Consider the following 17,113-nt stretch of genomic DNA (forward strand, 5'->3'; position numbering starts at 1 on the left):
TTACCAACATTACTGTAAAAAATGAGCGTCTAGTCAAATGGAAGCTACCACAAAATCAGCTTGAAACTGATGAAAAGTGTACCAGGAATCCTGTACTACTGTTATGATTTTAATTCCCATGTGGGTGTGTTCGTTTTATCGAAAAGTATGGAAAGACGTGCCTTCTGAATTCGTAATCATATTTTATCAAGGGTGCACATTGACATAAAGGTTGCTAGTGTAGAATAAAACAACAAAAATATAATAATGGAGTTTATTAAGAAAATTACATCTAGGTTTTTGGAATACAAATACTACATTACTAACATTTGAGCGATACAATTTCAAACGTTTTTTTCACGTAAATAGTCACTCGTTAGCAAAATAACAAACATCAATCAGAATTAACATACATATACTGACTTATATAAGATATGAAACAAACTTCATATTTCAAACAAAAATAGTACGAATCAAGCCTTGGCGTACAATATAAAAATACATACATACTCACAATCACGCTAAAAATGTGTCCGAAGCAAAACTCTGCCTATGCATGTATAAAGGCAGTTTTCTAATGAGCTATACATTAGACTTTGAACATTACAGTGACGAATTAAGGTGTTAATTTCAATGAATTTTTTATGCAACGCCGTTCGGACATTTTAATAGGTAATTGTGAGACTAGTTGTTTATCAAACAATCAAACAAAAAAACACGCATTTCGTTAAGATTTAAACAAAATTGATATAGTTAATAGTCAATTATTTATATGTATCTTATTTCATTTTGTCAAACTTATATGGCAATGTTATACAATTTTATTGGTTGTTGAAATTCAGTTCACATACAGAATAAAATGTACTACAGTACAGACTAAAAGAGATACATTCTTTCTTCGCTATATTAAAGTGAAGTCCCCTAGTGGGGTAAGGGGCAGATGCATTATACATCTGTTTCACTGATCGATTTTCTTTAGACAAGTAGGTGATCAGCCTTCTGTGTCCTAACAGACCGAGACACTTTTTTTTCTTCGTCTCCACCGGGAATCGAACCCAGGACCCCTCGGTGTTACGCTCACGCGTCAACCACTACCAAGGAGGCGGTCTTCGCTAAATTAGGCGAACTACAAATCTTAAGTAATAATCGAGGGCTCTTAAACTTAATAATTAAACAGCAAAGTTTATTAACATCAAGTTGTTTTTGTATTAATGTGTAAAGTTTTATAAATATAAGGCAACTTGTAAGAAAATTAACCTCAAAATACCTAAGTCTAAAAATCAGTTTTAAAGTAATTTATTTAGTTGAAAATTAAATAGAAAGTGATATATTATTGTCAGTAATATTGAATCTAATAAAGTTATTAGAGGATTCGGGATATTTTCACATAGCCATTGATTTTACTTGTCGAGATCCATATTCCTGAAAATTTGGCAAAAAATTATATAAAATATATTCGTATTCGAGTCGTAATTTATTTTTATTGGCAGTCTGCAACTTTCACGAGTTTAATTATTGTAGTCCGGGATACATCGCCCATTTTTGCAAGTGATTACTATCAAGCTAATTTTTCGTGAGTAGCTTTATTTTGATGAGATGTCCAATAATTTCATGTACGAAACTCTCGATTGTGGTAGCTACCAGAGGAAACAAGGATAAAATATTTTGATTTGATGGTTCTCAAATATTAATTACTAACTGAATGTTTTTTTTTTGTTCAATCTCAAGATAATTATCTAAATTATTCGAAAAAATATTTGTCCTACAAAATCTATGGTTTGATCAAAGAGTCCCCCTTTCCAATGTGTATCGATAACGAAGTCATCATAAATGATTACTAACCAGCAGATTCTTTTATTTTCACTTATTTAATACTTATATAATTCAACAGACATATTGTCCTACAAATTGCGTAATAAATATTTGAGAACCGTCAAATCAAAAATTTTTATCCTTGTTACCTCTGTAAGCTACCACAATCGAGAGTTTCGTACATGAAATTATTGGGCATCTCATCAAAATAAAGCTACTCACGAAAAATTAGCTTGATAGTAATCACTTGCAAAAATGGGCGATGTATCCCGGACTATTGCAGATGTACATATAAAAAAAACATTTTTTTTCAAAAATATTTTTTTTTACATCACTAATTGGAAAGCTGTTTTCACATTCGTATTCATTTATGTATCGACGATTATTTTGAAGTGAAACCTCCTTAGGCGCGTCGTGTATAAAATTTCAGGTCACATCATGGCAATATAGTCACGTCATGGATCGACGATTTTGGTATTTTTGAATCTTGTCAAAGTAGTTTCACTTCTGACACGTGACATAATACAACTTCATGAACTAAAAACTTGTATCTTGTACCTAATATCTATCTTTTTTTAAAATAATGAATACGAATATTACTTTAATAAGCCAACTGCACCTTTACTTTTCTACACAAGTCAATGAACGGACGCTAGTGCGAACGTAGCTTTATATTATGATTCCTAATAATAGTTGAAATACATTTAACCTTTAATATATTATTATATTTCCGCCTGCGGCTTCGCCCGCGTTTTCAAATGAAAACCCGCATAGTTCCCATTCCCGTGGGATTTCCGGGATAAAACCTATCCCATGTGTTAATCCAAATTACCCTCTATATGTGTGCTAAATTTCATTGTAATCGGCTCAGTAGTTTTTACGTGAAAGAGTAACAAACATACATCCATCCTCACAAACTCGACTTGAAAAAAATTGACTTTTTAATTGAATTTTTTATTATTTATTGAAAAAAAAAATTATTTGTTAAATGCATTCCAACTTAAAGTTTGGTAAAACATACTTGCGTACAAAACACACGCTGTGTTAATAATAAAACCAATATTTAATTGTAATTTATAATTAACATTAAAATTAAAAATTAATTCCGCTCGTTGTCCATGTCTTCACAATCTGAAAATAAAAAAAATATTTTAAATATATTTATGAAAACTTTTTATAGTGAAACTTCTTTATGCGCGAAGAGAGTAAAATTTCAAGGTCGCGTCATGGCAAAACCGTCACGTCATGGAGTAAGGCGACGATTTTGATATCTTTGAATCTTGCCAGAGAAGTTTCACTTCAAACACGTCCTCGGCCCACACGCTCTTTTTTTGGTAAATATAGATGATTCTAATCACTACATAGTATAAAACAAAGTTGCTTTCTCTGTCCCTATGTCCCTATGTATGCTTAAATCTTTAAAACTACGCAACGGATTTTGATGTGGTTTTTTTTAATAGATACGACTGATTCAAGAGGAAGGTTTTAGTATACAAGTAGGTTATCAGCCTTTGTCCTGCCAGACCGAGACATTTTTTTTTTCTTCGTCTCCACCGGGAATCGAACCCAGGACCCCTCGGTTCTACGCTCACGCGTCAACCGCTGTACCAAGTCTCGGTCTGGCAGGACACAGAAGGCTGATCACCTACTTGTCCCTAAAGAAAATCGATCAGTGAAACGGATGTATAATACATCTGCCCCTTACCCCACTAGGGGACACTTCACTTGGACTAAGGACACATTAGGCCTAAATCTAAATTATAACTATATATAGGGCATATATTATATATATTATCGCATGGACATTATTTAGGTGTCGCTGAAAATCAGCTCTGCAATGAAGGCCCTATGCTTTTCATTGCAAAATGCTGAGCGGCAATCCTTTAAAGAGTTTATTTATTTTTTATTATTATTATATTATATTGTATACTAGCGGTCCGCCCCGGCTTCGCCCGTGGTACATGTTTACGTTTTCTCTACATAAGAACCATCCTCGTACTTCAAGAAATATAATAAAAAAAGAATTATCGAAATCGGTTCAGCCGTTCTCGAGTTATGCGCTTACCAACACATTTTGCGATTCATTTTTATATACCTATAAGATTATTATTATATTATATTGTATATTATATAGTGCATATATTAGGGCTAAATCACCTCACCGTGATAATTAGACGTTCCATTAGTGTTCTCAATCCTCAGTTGTTGTAACTGACTCCTTGCGGCTTCCTCTGGACTTCCCTCACTCTCCTCTGCGTCTTCGAATTCCTCTTCTCCTGGAAATTATTTTTAAATAAATAAACAAATAAATAAATAAAAATGTGTGCGTGTACTAGTGTACACACGTAAGAAGTGAAACTTCTTTATGACCTTATTTTTCAAAAAATAATTTTACTATATGCAACTTTACAGAAATATGTCGAATCACGCGTGGTAGGGATAAGAAAAAGATGGCGCGTAACGGGAAAATGTCACGCGTAACGAAAAAATGTTACACTAAATTTTTTTCCAACCCCGATAAAGAAGTTTCACTTCAAAAATGTGTTTTTTTTTTGCCTGCCTGTTATTAATTGTTTGCTGGTTGGGTTACCTGGAAGAGATGGCTCTGTAGCCATAAGGTCGCCTATTGTGCAATTTTTGTATATTTTATTTTTTTATGTGTCTACATATAAATACTTTTAAAAGGTTTCCCTCAACTATTTTTAAATAGGGAAAATGTATTTTGACGAAAACAAAATCGGGTTTTTACTGTCACATGTTCATGTTTTTTTGTTTTTTGTTTATGGCCGAAGATTTAAAGTAGGGATGTAACGATACATGATTTTGCCGATACGATACCGATACCGATATTTGTAATCAATTATCGGCGATACCGATACCGATACCGATATCGATGGCTTGGTAGAAAAATAAATAGTGAATTATGCATAAAAGTTACCAACATTTAACAGAGACTCAACTGTAAATCGTATTCTTTTAAATAACAATGCCAAATCAAAAAACAAGAAAACCATTTATTTTAGTAGATATTATTATTTTGCAAAGTCAGTTAAACTTTAAGTTATACACATACAATCAGTTCCTAATAAAAGTTTACTATTGGTTGAGTTTTTCCAAAAAACAAAGTGCTCACGCGCGGGCGGCCTCCCGCATCGTTCATTGGGCGCGGTTTTTTTAATTGTTTGATATCGGTATCGGTTGTTTTATAATCGGCGATACCGATATATCGGCTTGCCGATTATATCGGCCAATATATCGGTATCGGTATCGGTATCGTTACATCCCTAATTTAAAGTGTATATAAAGACTCGCTTTCCGCCCTAGCTTCGCTCGGGTTATATTAGAATACATAATATTGAATAAATAAACTAAGTATTCAATATTATGCATTATCAAACTTTCCTCTTGAATCACTATCATCAGCTATTAAAAATCCATCAAAATGCGTAAAAATCTGAACAAACATAGGGATAGACGAAGCAGAAAGCAAATTTGTTTTATATTAAGTATAACATTGCGTTTGATACGACAGTTATAATTCAAAAACAGCTGAACAGATTTAAATGATTTGGATTAAGATAATAATTTGTTAAAACTACAAATAATATCTACCCGGCTAGAACCAAGGGGAGCAGCTATTAATTATTTACCAAAAAAATATGCACAAAGAAATAAAAATACACAAACCTTCATCAAAATCCTCTCCATCCATGTAAGGGTCATCGTCAACATCCTGTGGGTCGGGGTGTAGAGCCTGACCCTGGCTCATCGCGGAATACATCGGCTGTAGGTCATGCTCATTGCCTGGGATGAACCTAAAATTTTGCAATTATGTCACACCCCGGACACTCCATACAAAATTATCGTTTTGACAGTCAAACTGTAGAGACTGCAAATGTGTGTGTTAACGCTTTATGGTTGGCACATTTGTGACTAGCGTAAAAAAAAAATCGCGTTTTTTCTTATGAAATACATCCGTAAACAGCACAATATCTAACCATTTTCTACGAAAAACGATAATCACAACTCCAAAATAATAAAATTACTTTAAGTCAATTTGATTAATGTTGTCAATCTTCGTTGCGTATCGTCCTTGCAGAAAAATATGGCCCATTTTAATCACGATCGTGCGGGGTGAGGTAAGTGTTTAATTTTGGCGGGAGGCGGAGAGTGTCCGTTCTGTAGCGTTTAGCTACTATTATGTATTCTGTGATTATGTAGAAATACTGTCAATATACTACATGCTTACAGACCAAAAACGCTCTTTGATCGAAAAAGTAAACCACAACATGTTGTAGCAATGACAAAATGTTGATTTACATTCTGTAGAAACTGCTTTCCGAACCGGTGGTCAATGGTAATGGTATATACATAATAATAATTCAATAGAAATCCTTTTGGAATAGATACATGTTTGGGTTAGAGTTTTAAGTTTAAACAGAACGTATCCAGAATCTACAAAACTGTTACTATATAAAAATTAATCAACATCAACAATCAAATTTGACATCTTTTCAACATGCCATCTACATAATACATTTTATCTTTGGCAGTGAAATTTTTATAGTTAACTAGTGGTCCGCCCCGGCTTCGCCCGTGGTACCTACATTTTTAAACTATCCTATCTCTCAAGTTGGATCGAACTGCACATGGTGTGCGAATTTTATTATAATCGGTTAAGTGGTTTAGGAGTCCATTGAGGACAAATCGTGACACAAGATTTATATCTATTAAGATATAGCCTATAGGCCTCTTAGGCTATGTGAACTTGTTGAAAATAGTATTTGTTTCAACGCATGTTCTCTAGTTTGAACTATGTGTAGGTAACTAAATGGAATTTAAACTTATAATTAACTAATGCTCAAAAAGTTAAACTATTTTATAATGCCAGTGCCCAGTAGCAATTATTTTCCTATATTTTCTCAACTGTAAGATGCACTGCAGAGTTACAGTATTTAGTCATATTTTTTTATCACAATTATAATTATTTACCTCAACTGTGTGATGGGTTGGTCGTCAGCATCAAATTCTTCGTCATCATTCTGACTATCACTTGTGTCACCGCCTCCAGACTGGTTTTGGGGTAATCTGAAAATTGTTGCACCACTTTTGATAAAGCATTTATTTTTTAGTTTTAAAGTAGGGATAACAAATAAAGTATTGTATACTAGCGGTCCGCCCCGGCTTCGCCCGTGGTACATATTTCGCAATAAAAGGTAGCCTATGTTCTTTCTCAGGGTCTAAGGATTGTCTGTGCCAAATTACATCAAAATCGGTCCAGTAGTTTATGCGTGAAAACCATACATACATACATACATACATACAAACCTTTCCTCTTTATAATATTAGTATAGACTATAGTCACGCCGTTTTCAAATGCTTGACATTTTGTAATATGCTGAGGATTTACTTTTTCCAAAATTCTACAAAAGACGGTTGCAAGCTCCTATTTCTGTGATGTTTTAAAAACACGAACCTAACCTAACCCATCCCCTTATCCAAACGAAAAATTTCTGATAATGAATTCTCTCTGAATATAATTTGCCTGCGACAGATACATTTTATGTGATGTTTTATGACTACATAGTATAAAACAAAGTCGCTTTCTCTGTCCCTGTGTATGCTTAAATCTTTAAAACTACGCAGCAGATCTCAATGCAGTTTTTTTTTAACAGATAGAGTAATTCAGAAGGTTTTAGTGTATAATTTATTCGTTTTTAGACATAGCGGACAAAGCCGCGGACTGAACGCTAGTTTATAATAAATCACAGATAAATATTAAAATAGATGACCTTACCTTAATTCATAATTCAGCACCATATACAAGGCTGGGCTCGGCTCTCTCTGTATGGCATGTAGTGATATACTGGGATATAGCAGTGATATTGTTGGTGATATACCACCAGAGGCACCCACTCCTCCGCCCCATAGGACATTACTGAGAATTAATAATTATTTTTAAGATATTTTTTTCTTAGGTGACTTTTTGGGGTGTTTTAAAGTAAAAAATTCAAGTGAAGTGAATTAAAGTAAAAAATGATGTGAGTGATGACGATAAATTAAAACGGCAATGATGGGTACTGTGTTTCGAAATACAAATTATAATCTCAGAAAATTTTCAGGAATTCGAATTTCGAAAGAAAAAAGCCGGGTTGGCTTTAGTTAACTGCCGCACGAATTTGTTGGAAATATTTATATTTTTAGTTAGCTAGGTAATGTAAGATTGTAATTCCAAAATATTATCGTTAGGAAACTTGTAGTTTTTTAGTTATTAATTTTTAAAGTTAATAATTTTTTGTGCGAAAAAAGTGCATTTATCCGTTTTGTTGTGCAAAAAAAGCGGACCAAGACGTTCCAATTCACTGTACTGTGACTTTAGTCTTTACGCTGCGGCCGGCGAGTGCCAAAAGCGACTTAAGGGCGGTTCCTACTCAAACAAAAAAAATCTACGTAGGTAGGTTAAAAACTATTAAACTTTTATTTTTAATATCCAAATAGGTAGCGAGGAGCGAAGCGACGAGCGTGTTAGGTTAACTCTTGAACTGCCGCACGAGCCGAGCGAGCGAAGCGAGCGTGCCGCGGCAGCGGCCGGCGAGTGCCAGAAGCGACTTTAGGGCGATTCCCACTCAAACAAAAAAGACGTGTGGCACTCGGGGACTGCCGCGGCAAAGCTATTGCATAGCATGCCTTCAAGCCACACCTCCGTGCCCGTCGGAGTGGGGAGCGTGAGGTTTTTCGTTACGCAATTTCTGGATTCGGTCCCCGCGCTCAAGGCCCGCGATAGAAGCTATGCAATAGCTTAAAAAAATCTACGTAGGTTAAAAAACTATTAAACTTTTATTTTTAATATCCAAATAGGTAGCGAGGAGCGAAGCGACGAGCGTGTTAGGTTAACATTTGACTTTAGGGCGATTCCCACTCAAATAAAAAAAAACTACGTAGGTTTTCACAACTTGTTTGTATTTTATTTATGTAGCGTAAAATATGTTACTATCGTCTAATGCTTAGTTAAAATGATTTTACACCAATACCATACATTTTGAGGTTAGAATAGGAAAATTGATTTTTCTCCAAAACTATTGGTTTCCTAACTTTCCCCTTTTGGTGGGAGGGTCCCCCCCTCCTCCCCCCCATCCCCCCCCCACAAAAAACCTATAATACGTGCGGCAGTTCTCTAAAGAAACCCCAAAAAGTCCATTCATCATCCATCCAAACAAAGAATATTTTTTCTTATTAAAATTGGAATTATACTTACTTTTCTGTTATATATAACGTAGCTGTACCTATTTCTTGATCGTTTATGAACAATTTTGTTGATGGTGTTTGTAAAATAATGCCTTCTACCGGCACAGAAAAAGTTGAAGATACCACAACCATTTTTAATGAGTCGTATTAAGTTTCAAATATCGATAGTTTAAGTTGTTAGACACGTCACTGTAATATAACTATGACTAAAAAATATTAAATGCTAAAATAAACTCATTTGGAATCAGAAATAGAAAGAAAATAGTAGGTACAATTTCACAAAAAAACACGTTTCGCGCATGCGGCATGCAAATAACACAACCACAGACAGTAGAACAAGAATTAAAAAAATAAACTAGTGACTTGAGGCATAGACAAAACAATAACTACCTAATCCAGGAGTTAATTTAATCCTGACATTAATTAATTGTAAAAAATATTCTACTACTGCTGATTTATACTATTCTATTTTATAAAATGGGTGATTATTACTTATTAGTCCAATTCGCATTTCTCTATTAAAAATATACTTTTCTTCGTCTGTGGTCATCTAATTGTCAAAGAAAATTCGTTAACGTTTCTGAAAAAAAAGTAAACAACGTATTTTGAATTTTCACTCGCAGCGCGTGTCACTTGTGACGCTCTTTTCTTCAAATAATATTTCTGAATATATTCGAGAATAGTAATTTTCTAAAGAAATATGTGTAATGTGATGTGATTAAGAATTACTATAAATTTTATAACAGATAACTCAACAAGCAATTTATGTAAAACAGTAAACTTTGTAAACAAAAGTTTTCATTTTACTTTCCTGGATATATTTACTAAACTTTTCAAAATACTTTTCCGAGACAACACTTGTGTACAATACTAAAGTGTTAAAAAATTGTGTGTTTCCTAATTTTAAAACACGTTATTAACAGCAATGGAGATTTCTAAAACAAAAGTTTTTATCAAAGAAGAAAGTATGCAACAAAACAACAAACATATTTTAGAGGCTGATGTAAGTAACTTTTATAATTGTTTTCTTTCAGATTAATTAATTACCTTTTTACCGAAAACGAATTGATATTATAAAATATTATATGTTTTTATTTACTTTATGTGAAATAAACATAGTATTATATTCATAGATAGATATAGAAATTATTTCCTATATCCTAAATATTTTATCAGCCTCTTCGTGGTATTGGTGATGACAGCACTGGGAAATACTACAGACTGAATGATACAGTATTTGCTGAACCAGTGACAGTAAATGCTGAACATGAAACGGATGGTAAGTAAACAGACAGTTATTCAATAGCTATAGATAAGTACAGTATTGACGACGCGGTTGGCGCAGTGGTAAAGTAACTGCCTACTGAGCCGACGGTCCCGGGTTCGATCCCCAGTCAGGGCAAATATTTGTGTGATGAACTCAATTATTTGTTCTTGGGTCTGGGTATTATTATCTATATATGTATTTATTAAATATTATATTTATCGTCGCCTAGTACCCACAACACAAGCCTTAATTGAGCTTACTGTGGGACTAGGTCGATTTGTGTCATAATGTCCTATAATATTTATTTATTTACAGTTTGATTCAAACTTAATGGCCACCCTTCATTTGTTAAATCGTGTGCTGGCCTCTGATGGCACAATTGATATTTTTGCTAGCAGTGCAAATGCTATCCTGGACCTCTGTAGCAGGTACTTGGATGCATGTTGCCGCACATAATATGTATATCCGTTTTGTCTTTTTTTATGTATTGTTACTAAATTCAATGTATGTTTTGGTTTAATTACTGTAAGTACAATGAATTATTCTGTTTAAATAAATAAATAGATGGCGGTTCTGAAGTTAGGTGTAGGTGCGAGTGCAGGTGCGCAGGGGTCCCTTAACATCCCGCTAATACCTAAAATTGTTTTCTGCACATTGGATCGTACAATATTCCGAGCCGCCATAAAGTTTGAACCATACTGTACATCAATGCTATGCTTTATACATATTCACATATTTGTTCGTGTTAAAAAAGTGTACATTTGGAAGCACATGCTTACATATTTTTTTAATGTATGTATTAATTAATTTAATTACATAGTACATTAATTCTATTATATATTTTATTCTTGTTCAGGTAAAAAGGAAGACGAGTGCCAATTCACATTTATGGATAAAGTAATCATACAGAAGAATCCTAAAAAGAAATATAGAAAGTTTCATATTGATGTTGAAAAATCTAGTGTGACATGTCCACAGGTAAGTAAAAAAACTTGAGACGTGTCAAGGGACACCGGAGGAAGTTACTTAGGGTGTATTCCGTTATGCACTGCGACCACTGTAAGGTGTGACGTCAATTCAGTATACTGTGAAGCCGTTCCTTTATAGCCAGTTATACTGGTTACGATTTAAAACGGAACGCAATCCAGTATACTGTCAGCCGCATTTTTTGACGCAGCATTCAAATGAGTGTATTAAAGTTTTCTAGAACATAAAAATAAACTGTTTTGGAGTACTGTCCAATTAAAAATATTTTAATTAATATTAATTGTAAATTGAATTTATAATATAATAAAAGTAAGTACTTTTTCATAAAAAAAAATAAAAAGGAACTTTCAGCTCGTATTGAACATTTTCAACACAGTCTAATAAAGTTAATTTTTGCAATTCTTCCATTGTTTTATTTATTAATCCAAACTAATTACAGAACTTTAAAATTTTCTGATTATACTGTAGCTTTGTATAAGACGTTAGGCACTCGAGTGGTTTTGACTGATCATATTACTTGCTCTGTGGACTGATCACGTGATCAAAGTACTGCGAGTACCTTACCTCGAAAACGCCAGTGCTCACAGTAGAATATGGCGGCGATTAATGACGTCATAAATTTCCCTAGGGTACTGCGGCAGTATACTGGCAGTCCATAACGGAACGAATTTTTCTACAGTGATAGCACTGTGCAGTGGTTGCAGTGCATAACGGAAGACACCCTTAATTAACTGATGAGAGAGAGATATGCAGAGAAACACGCGCATGGCGCACGGCCTACAAATCTATACTATAATATTATAAAGCTGACGAGTTTGTTTGAAGGCTATAGGCTATATATCATCACGCTAAGACCAACAGGAGTGGAGCCACGCGGGTGAAACCGCGGAGCTAGTTACAAATATAGCAAAAAAAGTGTTGTTACAAATTTTTGTCTTAATTTTTGTTCGTAAAGCGCGATATCGAACTTGGGTTCCAATACTTTTTGTGCTATCAACATAATATTATGATAACTTCATCATTTAAAAAAAAGTTAATTCAACATGTCATAAACTTTATAGTTACTCTTTAAAAAGTTGCTATTTTAAAATGAGTTTATTGCTTTCTATCTATATTTGTATGATTATATTATACTAGCTGCGCTCCGCGGTTTCACCCGCGTGGCTCCGTTTCTGTTGGTCTTAGCTCTTATATATAGCCTATAACCTTCCTCAATAAATGGACTACATCTACAAACATACAAACAAACAAACTCTTCAGCTTTATAATATTAGTATGTATAGATATTAGCATAGTATTATAGGTATTAGCTTAATAAATCAATAACTCTCAATTTTATTGTAGGAAAACTGCGGAAAAACGTTCAAATCGCAACCCCTTCTCAAGGCTCACATACGTAAAGTGCACTGTGCAGTTTGTATGTTTGTCTGCGACGTGTGCGGAATGTCGTGTACGGCTAAATACTTATTGATACGGCACATGGCGGTTCATGAGAAGAAGACAGTCAAGTGTCCTGTTTGTAAGAAAATGCTTAGTGTTAGGACGAGGTAAGTTCTTTTTAAAGTTTTTATTGTGTATTGGAATATTCTATATGTTATATTACCCATTTGTAATCTGTATCGAAAATATTATCTGCTCAAAAATATATCCCTGAAAGTTATCTTCCCAAAAAAAACCAAACCAACATACCCTAGTATGTAAATTTTTAGAAAATGTATATTTTTAGAATTTTATTAGGTCCTAGTAGAACTAATTATATTAGGTCCTTACTAATTGCTAACCAGTTTTTTACATATAAAAAAAACTATGTCTTGGCCTTACTTCTTGCAATCACATGAATTATATGAAGATAATAATAAATTAATTTCACCCTATCATAGTATATTTATTATTTTTTTTTAAGCTATTATCATGGTTTTTATCTCAGACTTTGAGCGCGGCGACCGAAAGTAATAATTCCGTAACGAAAAAACCTAACACCCCCAACCGGCACAGCGACGCGATGCTATGCAATAGCTTTACCGCGGCAGTCCTCGAGTGCCACACGGATTTTTTTTTTTTAATTATTATTCTTGTAAGTTATCGTAAGACCCACGGTAATTATAAGAGAAATAAAAAAATCTAGTATAGTTTATGTTCGTCTGTGTGAATATATTCGTATTTTTTTTGTTTTTTTCGTAAAAAATGATAGGTACTAATGCCACTTTGATTGAAAGAAAAAATCTCGTAAAATGCAGAAAATTGGTATTTTATTTTAATAATATTGTAGTATCATATGAAAGCCATGAACACTGATTAATATTAAAAGTACATTTTACAAGCTGGTTCCCTCTGATATTCTTTTAACGCTTGATACACCCGACTCCCAAGATCCCGGTCAATTTGTGTAAATATTTTAACAGCTCTCTCACGCAGCAGTGGTGTAGTTGGACCCAGGCTATCTATAAGATTGCTCATAAAGCGTTCCTTCTGCCCGTCAGACATTCTTCGATACCGCTGACGGACTTGTGCTGTATTATTTGGTTTCTTTTCGACAATCTCTATCAATTTCGATCTGTTTATATCCGTATATGCATTCGGTCCATTGAAAGAGTTGGGATAATAATTTGGAGTGTCTCCTCCATTATCACCTACAGGTGGATTTCCGTCTTTATTATAATTGTTGGCTTCGATCGGACTATTAACTTTGATCTTATTGACGTTTACACCTAAACGGTACAATTGAGTGTCTCGATAGGCGAAGGTTCGCGCCTCGAAAAGTTTATCTGGAGCTCCGTCTATACCGGGTACCAAATTGCAAGGACAGAACGCCATTTGTTCTACATCTGCAAACTGGTTGACTGGGTTTTTATTTAGAACCAATTTGCCGACTTCTGTGAGAGGATATTTGTCTGTAGGCAGTTCTAATGTCACATCAAATACATCGATGTCACTGTTCAATGCTTGTTCTAAAGTTAGTATCTGTAGGTAAAATGTCCAGCTAACCTGCCTTCCACACGCGATTGCTTGGTACAAATCTCTACTGAAATAGTCGGGATCGGTTGCTTCCAGATATCTAGCCTCTTCTGTTGTTATACTGGCTCTACCTGCATCGGGACGGAAATGTAATCTAGCGAAGTATATATCACCTTCTTTGTTCTGCATCTGGTATGTGTGTATGCTGAATCCAGGCATATGACGATAGCCTCTCGGTATACCATCATCAGAAAACATAGTAAAGAACATGTTTAACGCTTCAGGATGGAGCGTTAAGAAGTCCCAAAGCATATTGTTGTCGCGAAGACCGGTCGAGGGGTTTCTGTGTTGACAGTGGATAAATGTAGGGAACAGAATCGGATCCTTGATGGCAAACATGGGAGAATTGAAGCCCAGGAAGTCAAAATTGCCTTCTTGCGTGTAGAACTTCACGGCGAATCCTCTCCCCGCTCGGTTTATATCTGTGCCGCCCCGTTCCACAACAGTTGGTGAGAATCTCACAGCCACTTGGGTTTTCTTGCCGATGCCGTTGAGGAAATCTGCTTTTGTGAATTGTGTTAAATTATTTGTGACTTCTAGATACCCAAATGCACCAGAGCCCTTGCCGTGAACGACACGTTCTTGGATTCTCTCCCGTGTAAAGCGAGTCAGGGAGTCCATAAAGAAAGGGTTGTACATAAGGTTTTCGTTCAATGTAGAAGTGTCGCGGCTCTCAACTGGTGCGCCACTGCTTGTGGTTAAACGAGTGCATACGCCCTGTAAACAGTAAAAGTATTTGTATAAGTCTATCAATTGATGCCAAAAAAAGCTGGAAATTAAATAGCAATATCAAATAATATCCTATATTTGTTTGGTTGAGGGTATGAGGCAGTCATATCTTCTTGATCGATTACTCCATAGATTAAAGTATTAAACTATCTAATCATTACCCAACAAGCAAAATCATTAGTCTCCGACTCAGATCGTACTCTCATTTTCCAGTACACCAAAAGGTTATCACAGAATGAAATGAAAAGGATTAATAAAAATTTGGCAAATCCAAAAAGTGCCTACCTACCTACCTACCTACTTAGGAAGCGCGTACCATCTTAGACCACATCTTAGCTTTCCATCAAGCGAGATTGTGCTCTAGCGCTTCCTTATCTACAGTAAAAAAATAAATAAATAAATAAAGTGCACGCCTCACACGTTTAATACTACAAACAGGAAATCTTTATTTTACATGAAAAAGTAGAAGAAATTTAAATTCAATTTTTGCGGTCATTAAAAAATATCAGCTTCAGGAAAAGAAGTTTTCTATAGAATGGGCAAGCGACAAGAAAAAATGGAAAAATTAAAATAGAATGGGGAACTATTAGAATTTGAAAAAAAAGTTGAACATCGCAAAACAAATATTTTGTCACATATATATGAAGCATGGGAAAATTCAAAGAATGCTAGGGATATTCTGCGACCTTTTTAAGGCTTTTGATTGTGTAGAACATTCCACTCTATTACGGAAACTAAATTTTTATGGTATTAAAGGTTACGCTCAGGACCTCATAGCTTCATATCTTCAGAACAGGGTACAAACCGTTGTTGTTAATGGAGTGAGTGGACGCGGTGCGTCGATTAACATAGGTGTTCCGCAGGGGTCTATCTTAGGACCGTTTTTGTTCTTAGTGTATATTAATGACCTACCTTATTATCTCATCCTTAGAATAAATGGACAATGGACATGTTGAAAAAAAGATTCAACTTATTTGATTGCCTAATTTTTTTTCTAACAGACGTACAGACCAACGGACAGCATTGATATTTTTTTTCATTTTCTACCACATCAATTAAATTAAACAAGTTAAAAACCAGTCTGTAGTCACAACTGAAGTTCCTAGTCTTTTCACAATCACTTTATACAAAAAGTTTATAAAATAATTTTGATCAAGCCCCGGACGGGGCACGGCCCGGAGCTTTCCATCAGGCGAGATAGTGGTCAAGCGCTTTGCTATCAAAAAATAAAAATAAAAAAAATAAAAAAAGTACTCACCTCTGTTCTCTTCTTATATAATACAATTTGATCTCGAATAGGGTCTAGTGTCTCGTAGCCTTGACATGACAGACTAATTAGCAGTAGAAGAAAAGTTTGTAGTTTTTGATTCATTTTTGGGATTTTCACCAACATTGTGACTAACGGAATGAATTAAATTTGCTATCGCCTTTGTTATTTATATGTTTGGACATTATGGATATGTTACGGGCAATGTGATTAACTGGGCATTATTAATAAGGGCCGGCCATTATTAATAATTCCCCACAGATTGTAGTCCGTGTAATAAGTAAGTGTTTGAGATAGCTTGATTTTATCACTTGGACTGGAGAATGAATAATTCCCTACTTATAGCTGGACTATGTGATTAATTGGACTGAATTGTGATCGGTTACTGTGTAGTAAAAAATGTTGTGAGGTTTTATGAAACCACGGTAAAAGTGAAACTATTCGAATGGTTCCGAACACTGCTTTGTGTAGCGCATGTCGCGTGACGGTCGGCTGCCGAGTAGGTATACCTACTCGGCAGCCGCGATACACGCGACATGCGCTACACAGACCAAAAAGTTTGAGACGATGTAATAAAAGTTTCACTTTAAAAATAAACAGGAGCCGAACCTATCCCACCCCAACAATCTTATTCAAACCAACAACTATGCTATAAAAACACTTCAGTTCACCTATTTTCATCATCATTAATCAAATTTTATAGGATAGAATACTTGCATAGTATAGAATTGTTATAATATTCAGGTATATAAATTGTATCAACGGATGGATAAATGTCTCCTGTAACACAGGACATTTCTTAATAAAGGAGA

General features: G+C 34.7%; 2 protein-coding genes and 1 long non-coding RNA gene across 4 annotated transcripts in view; all 3 read right to left on the reverse strand.

Annotated features, from left to right (window-relative positions):
• The window catches only part of LOC149476629 (uncharacterized), a 444,465-nt gene that overhangs the window by 391,231 nt on the left and 36,121 nt on the right, over nt 1–17,113 (reverse strand). The window lies entirely within an intron of this gene.
• icln (chloride nucleotide-sensitive channel icln) lies at nt 2,362–9,357 on the reverse strand. Its single transcript, XM_089711932.1, has 6 exons — nt 9,047–9,357; nt 7,589–7,729; nt 6,784–6,879; nt 5,479–5,606; nt 3,954–4,067; nt 2,362–2,922 (listed from the first exon to the last, which is right to left on the reverse strand). Exons 1-6 carry the CDS (start codon nt 9,166–9,168, stop codon nt 2,891–2,893), a joined length of 633 nt encoding a protein of 210 aa, XP_089568058.1. The 5' UTR covers nt 9,169–9,357; the 3' UTR covers nt 2,362–2,890.
• LOC149476641 (catalase-like) overlaps nt 13,545–17,113 on the reverse strand; it is a 28,177-nt gene continuing 24,608 nt past the window's right edge. Inside the window, exons 1-2 of one of the 2 annotated variants that reach the window (XM_089711913.1) lie at nt 16,293–16,427; nt 13,545–15,022 (exon numbers count right to left, since the gene is read on the reverse strand). In XM_089711913.1, the coding sequence (XP_089568039.1) occupies nt 13,592–15,022; nt 16,293–16,427 (1,566 nt within the window). In that variant the 3' untranslated portion in view covers nt 13,545–13,591. Of the gene's footprint in view, nt 15,023–16,292; nt 16,428–17,113 lie in introns of those variants that run through there. The other variant, XM_089711912.1, reaches the window with a different exon arrangement.

This window comes from Colias philodice, chromosome 27 (assembly GCF_061535455.1).
Source record: "Colias philodice isolate Cphi_HAF_F1 chromosome 27, ilColPhil1 Martin Lab GWU primary, whole genome shotgun sequence".
Lineage (NCBI taxonomy): Eukaryota > Metazoa > Arthropoda > Insecta > Lepidoptera > Pieridae > Colias > Colias philodice.